Raw genomic sequence first — 13,752 nt, 5'->3', positions numbered from 1 at the left:
TTTTGCATGGTGGTGACTCTTCTTTTCTAATTAGCCAGTTACTCCTCTCAGTGTTCCAGGTGAGGTGCTGTAGGACCCAGCCATCTTCCTCTCTGAGCTTTGTAACTCTGCTACAGTGTAAATCCCAGCCTGAATCTTTCTGACAGGTCCGCTTGAGAGGTGTCCATTCTTTCCTGTATGGTCAGCTAATTTTATTAGGCCCTAAAATCATAGAATAGGTAAGTAGAATGTCACTAGATAGGCCAGAGCAGAACTGTCTAAGTTCAACAATTGTATTTATTGACTTTGATTTAAAAGTCGAGGACAGAAATGAAATGCAGTAAAGTATATGAACAATGCTCCAGAGATTAGAAGGGTGAACGTCTCACCCAAGAGCTATGACGGTTCCACTGAGGGCAAAAGTGAAATTCCTATTGAAATGAGCACAAAGCTTCCCTTTGGGTACAGAATTTTGGGGAGTGATACGTTGAAGTTGTCTTGTTTCCATAGAAGAAGCAAAGGTCTGACAACAAGAAAAGAGACATTATCCTTGTAAACATCAGGTTTAGCTAACTTTTATTGATTTATAATATAAGCTTTTTTTTTTTGAAATCAACGTATAGTTGACATTCAATGTCATATTAGTTTCAGGTGTATATTGATTTTGATTTTTTTTAACATTTCGCCTACCACCTTCACAGAGATTGGTCTCAATACTTCTAAGTGTCTGTGTATGAGAGAGATGGTCATATCTTAATTTTATAGATGCAGAAACAAAAAACACAATTGGCTTTTCCTTATGTATAAGTGAAAGAAAATATCCTCTTTGGAGTATTATTATGTAGTGAGTCTGAGAATTTTCTTGCCTAGAAGTAACAGAATGAGTAACAGGACACACACAAAAATGTGTATATAGGTGAAAAATACAGTATGAATAGCATAAAAATAAAATAGTGTACTGTGGATGTTTCCAGGTGAATTAAAACTTTCCCCCAAGTTCTGCCATTGATTTGCATCTGTTACTTAATTTCCCTAAAGTTTTAGATCCCTTTATTTAAAATAGAAGTATCTGTTCTTAGAATAAATTATTACTGAGAAACTTTTGTGTATATGTTTGAATTCATGGCATTTTGCCATATAAAACCGTAACATAAAGCTATATGAATCTTGTATTTCTCTAATCCAGTGGCTGTCAAACATAGCTTTTTATTAGAACTATGTGTATGGCTTTAAAAGGGTTGGGGGGGATGCCTGGACCATGCTCTTAAGAGTTTCTGGAGTAGGGGCGCCTGCGTGGCTCAGTCAGTTGGTGACCGACTCTTGGTTTTGGCTCAGGTCATGATCTCAGAGTCGTGGGATCAGCCCTGCACTGGGCTCCTCGCTCAGTGTGGAGTTTGCCTAAAATTCTCTCTCCTTCTCCCTCTCCCTCTGCCCCTTTCCCCTGCCCTGTGTGCTCTCTCTCTCTCTAAAGTAGATAAATAAATCTTTAAAAAAAAAGTTTCTGGAGTAGGTACTGTAATTAGTCCTTTGTAAACATGGAGAAACTGAGGAACAAAATAAATGGGTAATATCCTTAAAGTCCCATACCAACAAATGACCAAGCTAGGATATGAACCTGACAGTCTGGCTTTGGCCTCCATGCTGTATTAGGCAGAAATGCAGGACAGAAACTAAATGGCATGCCTAACATGCATTCTCCATATGATTTTCTTTTCTATCAACTCTCTCCTTTATTAGACAAGCCTTTTTTTTTCTTTTTTTTTTTTACAAAATGCACTATGCAAGATTTTAATGTTGAGTACAGAATTTCCTGATATCCTTTGGTGAGATTGCGTTAATGTACAGATTCTCCTTTTCTCTTTTTCTTTTTATCCCCCCATACTCTCCAGCTCAGCTAATTCAGCCTCAGCTAAACTTTGCTGTATATATACGTGTTCTCTATGGTATCTTTTCCCTTTCAATTTTATGGGCCGTTGTTGGAGAGCAGGTTGGGGAGCCCCGCTTTGATTACACATGGTAACTGTGAGAGAATGCTTGGCGAGATCAAGGAAGCTGTTCAGAGCATCTGAACGCCCTCTCAGAATCTTCACAGATGTCATCTACGACTTTTTAATTTTTCTTCTGGTCAAGAACCAGCATTGGAGGCAAACTTCTTACTCTTCAGTTTTGTTACTTTAGAATCAAACTTACTTTAAATATGGAGACTGCCTCATGTTGATGGTGTTTTGTACTAACACCATTTAAGCAAGGCTTTCACTTGAAAGCCTGTATTGAAAATGGACACATTCCTTTTTATAACTCCAGTTTCTAATTTGAGGTCTCACTTTGGGATATCAAAATATACTGAAGGTATTCACATAATATTTTATTCAATTTCCCCCCAAATTTAAACTTAAAAAGTATTTTTTAAATAAGAGCTAAGCTTTCAGAGATTTGATAAATGTCCGAATTGGATACAACCCATTAGGCAAAAATCCCAACTTGTGAGACAGATGGTAGGAGGAAGTGCTCTGTTTTATATTATAGGCTCCTTATAATAAGGGACATGCTCTTTGACAAACTGTTAGAAAATCATGTGAATTTCTAAAGAAATGACAATTGAGAGACACTTGAAATTAGTCTTTTAAAAATTTCCTGCTAGAAAAATTTAAGCAATTCTTTCTCATCAAAATTATATTTAAAACATGGGGGATCAACACAGTATAGCAAAGTAACATTCTGTATCATAATCAAGGAATGCTATTATTATGGAGTATTAATATTCATGTTTAACATGCAATTATAAAGTGAGTTAAAATTCTCTGGATATCTTGATTTCAAGATTTTAAGAGGATTTTCAAATTGCTTTGCTATCACTCTCTTATTACAAGCTGTAGGTTAGTCTGGGTTAACGGTGTTAACAGTAGAGACCATTATGTATCTTAAGGTTTAAACTGAATAATATACACAAGCAACTGACATTTGGTTTGTTTCAGTGATTTCTCTACACATATTTGTTTCATGATTTTGAAAATGTTAGCACAGCAGGGAAGAATTTAGAGGTCATTTAAAACTTAGCTGTATTTAAATTATTTGATAGAATCCTCATCAAATTTGACCCTTGGCACATGGTAAAGCAGGTCATGATCTCATGTTGATATCATGGATACTTTGAATGACATACTCAGCAATGTGGAAATTTCAGCCTAATTAGCTGCATCTTATTTCGTGATGTGTCTTGGGTATCCTTGCTTGCAGGCTGAACTTTATTTTTTTTTTTTAAACTTTCTCCTCCTATCACATTTTAAATGTCACCAGACCAGTGTTTATATAGTTGGCTTCTCCTTTCCCTCTCCTTTCCATCCGTTACTGCCTCCCTCCACACAGGAGCACTTCTTTTGGAGCTCTGCTACTTTTTTGCCCTGGAGAGTAAAATAATCTCCCTTCAGGATAATTGACTCCTTGCAGAAATTTCTGTGTGTTCTGTGCAATCTTTTCTACCACGATCGTTTCTCCTCCCAGGTAAGATTTCAGATTATGTTTGATTTCAATTAATTATGTTAAAGGTGAAAGACTTATGCGATCTGAAGAGAAACCAGTTGTACTTGGCACCAAATGCAAGACATTTGGTGATTTTTTTTTCTCATTAAATGAGTAAACTGAATAATTCTGCTATTTAGAATGAATGTGAGGGAAGTATTACTATAGGTACTGGTCTTAAAATGAGATTTGTATGTTCCAGATATGTTTGAATAATTCAAAACACATGCATTTTGATAACCTCATGTGGGTTGGGAAGTGCTGAAAGCCTTAGAGGTCTGGGCATCCGTGAAACTGTCTGTCTGCAAAAGAACGAGTTGGGAAGTTGAGGCAGGGGCAGGAGACCCTACGGAGAGATCAGGCCCCTGTATTTAATTAACTTCAAGGATACAACACCAGGAAGGTGAGAGATGCAGAATGTAGGGAGATGCCCAGGAGTCGCCAGCTAGCTCAGTTTCCTTCCTGGTCTTATAGGTGGAAGAGGTGGTAGAAGATGATTAAGGAGTGGACTTTAAAGCAGAACAGAGCACTCTGTGCTGGAAAGTAAATAGTATTGACCAAGGAAAAGTGAGATCACATTTCCTTTCATAGGTCACAAAGGGTGGTGATGCTGATATACAAGAAAGTTCACTGGGACACAACACTGATGGGAGAAAAACAGCTAAATCTGCTTACGGATGTTTACACTAACATGGCAGTTTCTTGCTGGACAGATTTTCACCATCCACATATCGATCCAGGTCACATATTTAGGGTGATGTGTGCATATCTGCTTGCAGAATTCTGGGGTTGCAAGGCTCTTACTTTGTGTCCTAAGATTGGGCCACTCTTAGGAGCAGGTGGAGAGATTTGTTCAAACTCTTCAAGGGAGTTAGTGCATGCAAAGGGTGGTCCAGAACAGAGCAAGGACTCTGAAGAAAGTGCATGTGACAAGACAGGCCTAATCTCCTAATGAACTTGAGGAGACTAAAAAGTTCTGGAAAGCACCAAGTGTTTCAGGAGCTGTGTCACCCTGTCATTGCTACCTGACAACTCAACCTTGGATTGAGTTAAGGGAACAAGGCTGCTTTGCGCAGTCACTGCTGACCCAGGGACGCTTACAGGACCCAGGAGGGCAACCCCACCACCCTTCTCTAACAGTGGCCTTGGAAAGTCTAACCTACAGAGTAGGCCACCCATTGCTGCCTGCACCCCTTTACTGGGGCTGCCACTTGTGACAGGAATGAGACTCCTGTAAAAGTCAACACATCAAACGGAACTGAGGAGACTGCAAATTTCGATGTTTTCACCCTTTCCTGCGCTCTAACATGAGCCACCAATGAGGGAGAAGGGAGGGTGCCCTTTATCTTACCACAAAAGGAGAGAGTAGAGATAATTAGTTGATATTTTTCATTCAGATAAGAAGAAGCAACCTTCACACCAACTTTGTAGGGATTGGAATTTCAGAATTTTTCTTTTTTTAAAAATATTTTATTTATTTGAGAGCGAGAGTGTGTGTGTGTGTGAGAGAGAGAGAGCACAAGAGGGGGAGGGTCAGCAGGAGAAGCAGTCTCCCCGCCGAGCAGGGAGCCTGATGTGGGACTCGATCCCAGGACTCCAGGATCATGACCCAAGCTGAAGGCAGTCGCTTAACCGACTGAGCCACCCAGGCGCCCCCATGGAATTCCAGAATTTTTCAATGGGGATTTGAGTTAATGAGTCTTCCACTAATAAATAGCAGGAGAATATGACTGGAAAAGAGGTTTACACGCAGAAACTTTGTGGGAAAGAGAAGTTACAACACACAGTTGGATTAAATATTCGGTTAGAAATTTCACATTCATGATGAGTGCTCTGTTTCTTCAAATATTGCTTCAAATATTCAATGATCACGAATACTGTTTTTTAATAAAGAGAGCTGTTTATGGAGAGAAATGATACAGGCCGGGTTATCATTCTTACCCTCTACCGGAGGACAGAGACGTGCTAACTACTCTGTACGTCCCAACTGGCATCTGATGGCAGCAAAGAGAAATTTTTATAGACTTAAGGAGAAAATTAACTGACTTTAAAAATGGAACTTTTTATATCTAACTTGTAGCAGTGATGAAAAATATCACAGCTTCCCCGAAATCTGTTTTTACTTTGTCTGTATAATTGATTAAATAATGTGAGGTTTGTCTAGTCTCTTGTCAGCAATGGCTTTCATGCAAGGTGACTGTTTTTGACCAGATTTATTCCTAAATGCCACTAGGATCTGCCTTGAATTTTGAATTGTGAATTGATCTGCCATCTTGCAATATTTTCACCTAGATTTATTATCTCTAGTTTTAATTTCTTGATCAAAGAAAACAGAAATATCTTCTGATAAGAGGCCCAGTCACCCCCTTTAAAACAAATATATATTAAACAGGACTTAAGATGAAATATGCTAGGCAACAGGGAGTCTATTTTTATGACACTTCTGAGTCTTTTAACAATTGTCTTATCTCTGGACTAGTAACTCTTGAAGGCCAATATGAGGTCTACTAAAATGCTTTCAATAGATCAAAATAATATTCATGTAAGTTACTGAACTCTATTAAATCTAAATAAATGTGATTTTATCACATGGGTGTGTTTGGCCAGTTTTTTTCATGAGAGAGGTTCTGGACTTAATTTGTATTTCATTTCAAATAATTTAAGCTGGCCTCTATCAATATTGTATTTTACTTTCTAATTATAAACAATGTTTCTTCCATTCTTTTTATCTTTCCCTTTGACAAGGTCTCTCATTCTACCAAAGCAATAGCATTCTACCAAATGCTAAATAAAACAACAAATTGGAATCTCCCCTAATAAGTGATGCTGGCTATTAGCTGTTTCACACGGATAGTCCATAACTATTAGATTGTCCTTGCTCTCTTCAGTTTGAGACACTTAAGTACTATTACTACAGATTCCATATTTGAACTAAATTAGAACTTGGCCATGGAGGGATGTTGGATTGAAATCCATGTACTATTCTGATCACCAGTTAAGAGGACCTCCTGGCTTCCCTCTGCCTATCAGAAAATGAAATATCAATGCATTAGAAAAATAACAAAGACTGTTAGGAGATTTGAGCCTGGGTTCCCATGGGGATGTCTATATTCTGGACCTCAGAGACTTAATATTTTAGGATCTCCATAATAGAAACCATTTAAGATTAAGACTTAACTGAATTTTTCTATATGACAATGTTTTCAAATAAACCTACTCTTGGTGGTTAGTGTTTAGTTGTTTATCTTTTTGCAAAATTAAGCGTTTCCAAATTATTCAAATGGAGAGCAATTTCTTTTTTCTTTTCTCTTCCTTCCTTCCTTCCTTCCTTCCTTCCTTCCTTCCTTCCTTCCTTCCTTCCTTCCTTCCTCTCTTTCTTTCTTTCCTTTTGAGAAAAGCAGGCCTGACCTGGTAAAATAAGTATTCTGAATTATCTCTGTTATGGGGAAGCTGATCTGGATGTTATCTTGTGGCAATAAAAGGTTTTTGGATGGTGAGCATGTTACTGAATGAATTAACGTATGAACTGACATATCCAAACCCATGACAGGAAGGGCTGAGTGGCCACAGGTTTCTGGAGCACCTCTACTTTGGGGACTTTTAACAACACATATACTTGTTTCCACTCAGGGTTTGCTTCATTTCAGCCCTGAACGAGCTCTGATTTTAAAGCCTCAAGCTGTAAACCATGAGCATCTCCAAGAGGTCCTCCACTTAGAGCTGGAAGATGTGGATTTGGGAGCGGTTTTCAAGGGGACATTGTCACCTTGTCACCCAACATATTAGGAGACTCTGGGACTGGTTCTTAAAGCAGCTGTCCTTAGGCTAGGACTGCCAAATATATTTGATGAATGTTGTTCCCAGGTTTCTGGAACCATGTAAAGCGAAGCCTGGGCACCAATTCACAGCAGAATGGGCTTAAATTGGAAACATGCCCTTTTGTCATCACTATTCAATGCAATGCACAGCAATAAAGTTGCACTTTTGCTGGAAGCAGATTGAAATGTGAAAGGTCATATTCACTCCAGAATTAAGGAAAGTTTCACGGTTTGAATCATACCCTTGCAGAGCATAAAACGAGGTGAAGTTGGGTCGCTAATCATTAAAAGCATGATTTATACCAAAATACATGGGTCAATCTTTCTTGCTCTTGATGATTGTAGATGATTGTGATTCCTTAACAAAAGAGGTATAAGGGGTATTCCCTAAAAGCCTGGGCAAATAAAATAAAAAATTTAAAAAATGTCATCTCCGTAAAGCAAAACTTTAAAAAAAATTACTCTTATCGTCAGCTGTTTGGGAGACTGAGAGACCTGAGACCTTTTGATTTATTTTCTGATATTTTATTGAGAACATACAAGCAGTATGTATAATTCATGTCAGTCTTATAGATGAAGTGATTTCTTCGTTCGGGTGGGAGAGCCATCACAGAGCAATTCTGAGGTAGGAGAATGACGTGGAGAAGTAATCTTTCTCTGCACAAAGCCTGCTAATTTTACAAATACATCAGAGGATGGATGTTAAGGAGGGGAAGAAGATGGTTACCCACATGGTTTGTTTAGCAGAATGGAAGGTGGGAGAAACTGAGCTTGCCACTTGTCCTGCTGACATCCCACCTTATCTGAATAATAATCATGAACGCTAGACATCGTGTGCCTACTCATAGCTAAGCGTTTGACACTAATAAGTATAATATGCCCATGAGACAGAAGTAGGATTCCCATTTTTCAGGCGAAGTTCACATCACCTGGATGGGGCAGATCAGAAATTTAAAACTGTGTGTTTCTTTGTCTCCAGAGGCTCTTAAAATGAGGATAAAAGTTCCTCTTTCAAAGAGCTGTTCTAAGGTTTTAAATTAAACGTAATGCATGTCGCGTAGCAAGGTAAATACAGCCCTGGCCCTTAGCTGAGCTCCCTAGAGGATCCCTCATTATCATTATAATAATCAAAATTATCATTAGAATGGTGCCTTCTAGTTCTACCTCTACAATTACTCTGCAGTTACTGGCGCTAATACGAATTGGTAATCATCATAATCACGGCTACCCGGGGCCAGAGAGGACCTGGTAAGCAGCGGTAACTTAAGGAAGTAAAATAGGGGCAGATTCGACAGCTGATTTAAGTTACAGTCATTTGTCATTTCTGCTTCTCTCTGCACTCACTGTGGCTGCAGGAGCCACGTGAGGGGCCATTTGAGGGAGCCTTCCTGTCACTCCTTGTAAACACACACCAGATGTGCTTTTTCCATTGGCTGCCCTCAGCCAGGGTTCACCCAGGGCAGGAAGGAGGACGGCTGTGTCCACTTTGCACCCCTGCCCCAAAGCCTGCCAACAGCTGCCCTGGAAGGACCGTGACCCTCAGCGCCACCCAGAGCTGTGTTTGGATTTAATGGATCCTCACCTTATTTTCCACTCGGAGAGAAATCAGGCATCCATTGGTCATCTTTTATTAATAATTTACTAATTATTATTATTATGCCGATGAATCCTGCATAGTCCAGTCTTTCCCAGGGCAACAGTTTCGGAAACAAAGGAATCAGAATCAGAGAAGTACTGTATATTGCCATATTCCTATGTTTGCCTCCTCGGTGTGAATAATTGTGTCTCTGGAATCGATTGCCGTATAACACACTGCCCTACACCTTGGTGGCTTCAAACAGTGATTTATTATTTCTCTTTGTGGATTGTTTGGGTTTTTCCTTTGCTGGTCTCACAGGGGTCACTTATGTGAGACCAGGAGGCATGGTGGCTGGAGTGGGCTCAGCCGGGATGGTTGGCACACCTGGGCCTCTCCCTCCACGTGGTATTTTCATTCCATCCAAGAGAGGAGGAAAAAACCTGCAAGCCTCTGGCACCCAGCATCATTTCTGTGACATTCTCTTGGTCAAACAGATCACAGGCCAGCCTTGAGTCAAGGGCCAGGCAAACTGACTCCACCTCTTGACAGGAGGGCTGGTAACGTCAGGATGCAAAGGAGCACTAGAGAAATGGCTACTGCCACCTTTGAAACCAAGCAATATTAGAAGCGCAGGGCACACGGGAGATGAGGACGTCAGGCTATAAAGCTATGAGAGTGTAGCTGCCACAGCAGCATCCAGCGACAGCCCACACACACCTTGGGCGCTCTGGGATTTGCAGGTGGCAGGTACCAATTCGCACAACATTCATTCATTATTTGTTCATTTATGCAGAAAATTTTATTGTGTTTTGGGCCTGTTCTACGTGGGGTCTATTGCAGTGAAAGAAAAGAAGTTCTTGTCTTCATGTAACTTAAATTCTAGTCAGGGGAAATAGCAAAAATGTATAGGATTTGACAAGTTGTGATAATCAGTATGGAAAAAAGTAGAGCAGAGGTCAGGGAGATGAGGGGGGACGATGGAGAGACGGAGAGAAACCAGACAGGTAAGTATGGGGAAAATCAAGATGAAATGGTGTCTCATTGGGTGGAAAGTATTTGAAGACAGGAGTGACAATTGTTTCAAAGGCTGCTGAGAGGTTAGCTGAGGACTGAGGACTGACCACTGTGTTTGGCAACATGGAGGTCATCAGCAGCCCTGACAGGAGCTATTTCATGGAGGGGGTGCAGAGAAAAGTCAGATTAGTTTGAGTTCAAGAGAGAAGGAGGGAAAAGGAAGGAGAGGCAGAGAATATAAAAAAAACTCTTTGGGGGATGTTTTGCTGAAAGGGCTGGGGAGGAAACGGATGGTAACTGAAGTGGGCCACCGGAGAGAATTTTACATCATAGGAACTATGACAGCATGTTTGGTGCTATCGGGATGATCCAGACCAGAGCGAAAACTGATGACGTGGAAGAGACAGGGACAATTTCTGCAATGATGTCCTTCAGTAGTTGAGGAAGATGGATTGCTCTATAGCAGATTTTAAAATTCATGTCATTAAATTTTAAAGCATATATCCCAAATATATATAAGCACATATATACATATATATATTTTAAACTTTTATTTATATACTATTTTGCTACATATATCTTAAACTTTTATTTAGGGGCGCCTGAGTGGCCCAGTCGGTCAAACGTCTGCCTTTGGCTCAGTCATGGTCCCAGGGTCCTGGGATCGAGCCCCACATCGGGCTCCCTGCTCAGTGGGGAGCCTGCTTCTCCCTCTCCCTCTGCTCCCCTGCTCCTGCTCTCTCACTCACTCGTGCTCGCTCGCTCTCTCTCTCTCTCTCAAATAAATAAAATCTTAAAAAAAAAGAAAGCAATGACTTTAAATGTAATGTTTGACATGATGTAGTTAAAAGATCTAATTCAGGGGCGCCTGGGTGGCTCAGGTCATGATCTCAGGGTCCTGGGATCGAGCCCCGCATCAGGCTCCCTGCTCAGCGGGAAGCCTGCTTCTCCCTCTCCCACTCCCCCTGCTTGTTTCTCTCTCTTGCTGTGTCTCTCTGTCAAATAAATAAAATCTTTAAAAAATAAATAAATAAATAAGTAAAAGAGCTAATTCATAAGAAGGTTCTTCAAATGTAACTAGAGGCTACTTTTGTCACATGTAATATCACAAAATACAAAAAATACTCAGGAGAATAACCACATTTCCATTTTTATTAGTTGACGTTGGGTCACTTTTTAAACATAGATCATCCCCATGGCTTTCTTGAGTCCATGATTAAAGGGCAAAAGTGTGCATCTCATCATAGCTATACAACTAAAACCTTTCACCACATGATAAAAAGAGTGAGAAATGCATTTTGTAGTTTTTGTGTAAAAAAAAAAAAATGCAGTTGCCAGCTAATGGGCAAACTAAGAAAGGTGTCCCCAAGTCGCCAGGGGTAAAAAGGCTAAGTGATGGGCACTGGAGGCTTTCCCAGAAGACACTGTCCTCTGGGAGATATTTTTGCTAATTATGAGGCTGAAATTACCAGCACAAAAACATTATTCTGTGATTGAATGGCTAATACAGTAAAACGATGATGTCAGGTTGAACCATGAAAGTCTTTAAGGTGGCCAAAGGAATCCTTCCCACGGTTTCAATGAAACCCCAGTTGTAAATTGGTAAGTCCAGGTAGGTCAGAAAGACGCTCAGTTGTGGTCGTCACATTCACAGTGTGCGGATCTCTTTCTCAGGGAGACAGAGTGCTCCTAAATCAGCCTCTCCACAGCAGGGGGTGACATCATGCTCCACATTTCCACTCGAGAGCCTTCCTTTTCCTGACGGCTGGGGCTGTAGGTTCCCTGAGTTGCCCTTTTGTGGGTGGCAACCACAGAAGCAACCACCACCAGAAAGAGGATCAACAGCAAGGCGGACGTCACTGAGCCAATGGCGGTGAAAATGTCCGAGATCAAATCATCTGCCAACTGGAAGGAGTGAAATAATGGGGAGGTGAGTTATAGAGAAAAGGTAAATGTTTAGGACATGGGAACTACCCTGGAATGAAAACCAACCAGAACGCCGATGCCGCTCAGTACTGTAAAAAGACCAAGGTATGAAAGGGAAGCTTTTTTCTTATTCCCAGGTCATGTGAAAATGACTATAGATGTAACAGCCAAGATCAAGGGGCAAAAAGTGTGACGTGAAATATCTGCTAGATTTACTCTGAGTCTTCATCTCTGTGACTGGGATCGTTCCTATGACATCAAGGGCAAAAGATACCCCGCACGTATATTTGTAAAATAGATCTCCATCTGTACAAACACATTATTTACAGTATCTTCCCTCCCTTGCCAGAAGCTCTGGTTTTGGATTGAAGGAATAGTTGTTTTACAGCCTTTTTTGGTGGGGGAGAAGAAGCAAATTAAACTAGCTGGGAAAGATCCCAAGACAGAGCAGGGACGGCAACGTGCTGGTCCTGCAGGCCGTTTCCATAGTCATCGCTTTGATTTGGATTCCATGTGACAATTGAATTGTTGTAAAAACACAGGAGCTCGATGTCGCACCAAACATCTAGAAACAGAAAACTGCACGTAGAGCCCTGTCAGAAGGAGTTGGATCCTGCGATCTCAGGGGCATTGCTCCTACACAATGGTTTCTTTAATGTTCCTTCCGCTGGGTTTGCCGAGCACTTTCGAGCATTGGGTAACATGCGTCCGTGATTTAGTTGCAGAGCAATATGAAACGTAGGAAGCAGTCACTATGTGAATTTTTTAACTGCTTTTCCAAGAAATAGTTCTGTCACAGTGAAAGTGGGATTAAACCATTTAGCTTTCTATGTGACCTAACCCCGCATTACCAAGCCAAGCTACTGATATCTATGGAATTTTATTTGAACATCCTGGGGAATTTTAAATATCTTCACTCTCCTTAGTCTTTGTTGTTGTTGTTGTTGTTGTTCAACGTGCCTTGGTTTAAAGTATCACGCAACTAATATAATATTGTATCTCTTCATAGTGTTGTCCTGGGGGTCCTCACTACTGCTCAAATGTGCTTCATTCGTTTATTCATTCATTCAACAATATTTATTGACTATCTGCTATGAACACTTCATTGAGCTGGGAAATAAACATACAAAGATAAATCAAAGTTGTTGTATGTAAGTGATGAGCCATTGAATTCTACTCCTGAAACCAATATTGCATTGTATGTTAACTAACTAGACTTTAAATAAAATCTGAGAAAAAGAAAAGAAAGAAAAAGGCAAAAACAAAACAAAACAAAACAAAAAACAACCTAAGAAACAAACCTACACAAAGTTTGGAATCTGGAGCTCAGATTCTGGTGATGAGAGAAGAGGAGGGGACACACACACACACATATGTACAAATGATCATAATACATTACAAATATAGATTATGATAGTGTCATAAATGAACTCTATTGGGGTGTAGGTGGAGTCATATTGGAATGAGGCATGTGATTGTTCATTGAAGGATGAGAGGACATACAAATATTTCAAGCAGGAAATTCTTTTTTTTTTTTAATTTTTTTATTGTTATGTTAATCCCCAAACATTACATCATTAGTTTTAGATATAGTGTTCCATGATTCATTGTTTGTGCATAACACCCAGTCAAGCAGGAAATTCTATTTGGATGGAACAACTTGAAAAAAAAAGGCAAGGGAACATAAAAGTCCTTAGAGTTTGGGGCAAGTGTAAGAAATCCAATGTGACTGAAAATATTGTCCAAGAATGTGTGTTTGAATTGGGAAAGGATTTTAAAAGTTGGCAAGAGATAGAACTGTAAAGTAGATTAAATTTACAAGAAATTTAAGTACCACACTGATATTCAGATTTTTGTCCTATAGTCAGTGGGGGGGGAGGGGCGGAGGGGGGCATTGAAGGAATTTAAGCAGCAGCA

At 40.1% G+C, this 13,752-nt stretch overlaps 1 protein-coding gene across 1 annotated transcript in view; it reads right to left on the bottom strand.

The window, feature by feature from the left end:
- Positions 1–11,083: 11,083 nt before the first annotated feature.
- Positions 11,084–13,752, bottom strand: part of CRB1 (crumbs cell polarity complex component 1) — a 214,447-nt gene continuing 211,778 nt past the window's right edge. Inside the window, exon 12 of the mRNA XM_036109066.2 lies at positions 11,084–11,814. Coding sequence (XP_035964959.1) covers positions 11,599–11,814 — 216 coding nt within the window. The 3' untranslated portion in view covers positions 11,084–11,598. The remainder of the gene's footprint in view (positions 11,815–13,752) is intronic.

Source organism: Halichoerus grypus, chromosome 7, assembly GCF_964656455.1.
Source record: "Halichoerus grypus chromosome 7, mHalGry1.hap1.1, whole genome shotgun sequence".
NCBI lineage: Eukaryota > Metazoa > Chordata > Mammalia > Carnivora > Phocidae > Halichoerus > Halichoerus grypus.
The sequence above is the reverse complement of the archived record's forward strand: the minus strand, read 5'-3'. Positions and strand labels throughout refer to the sequence as shown.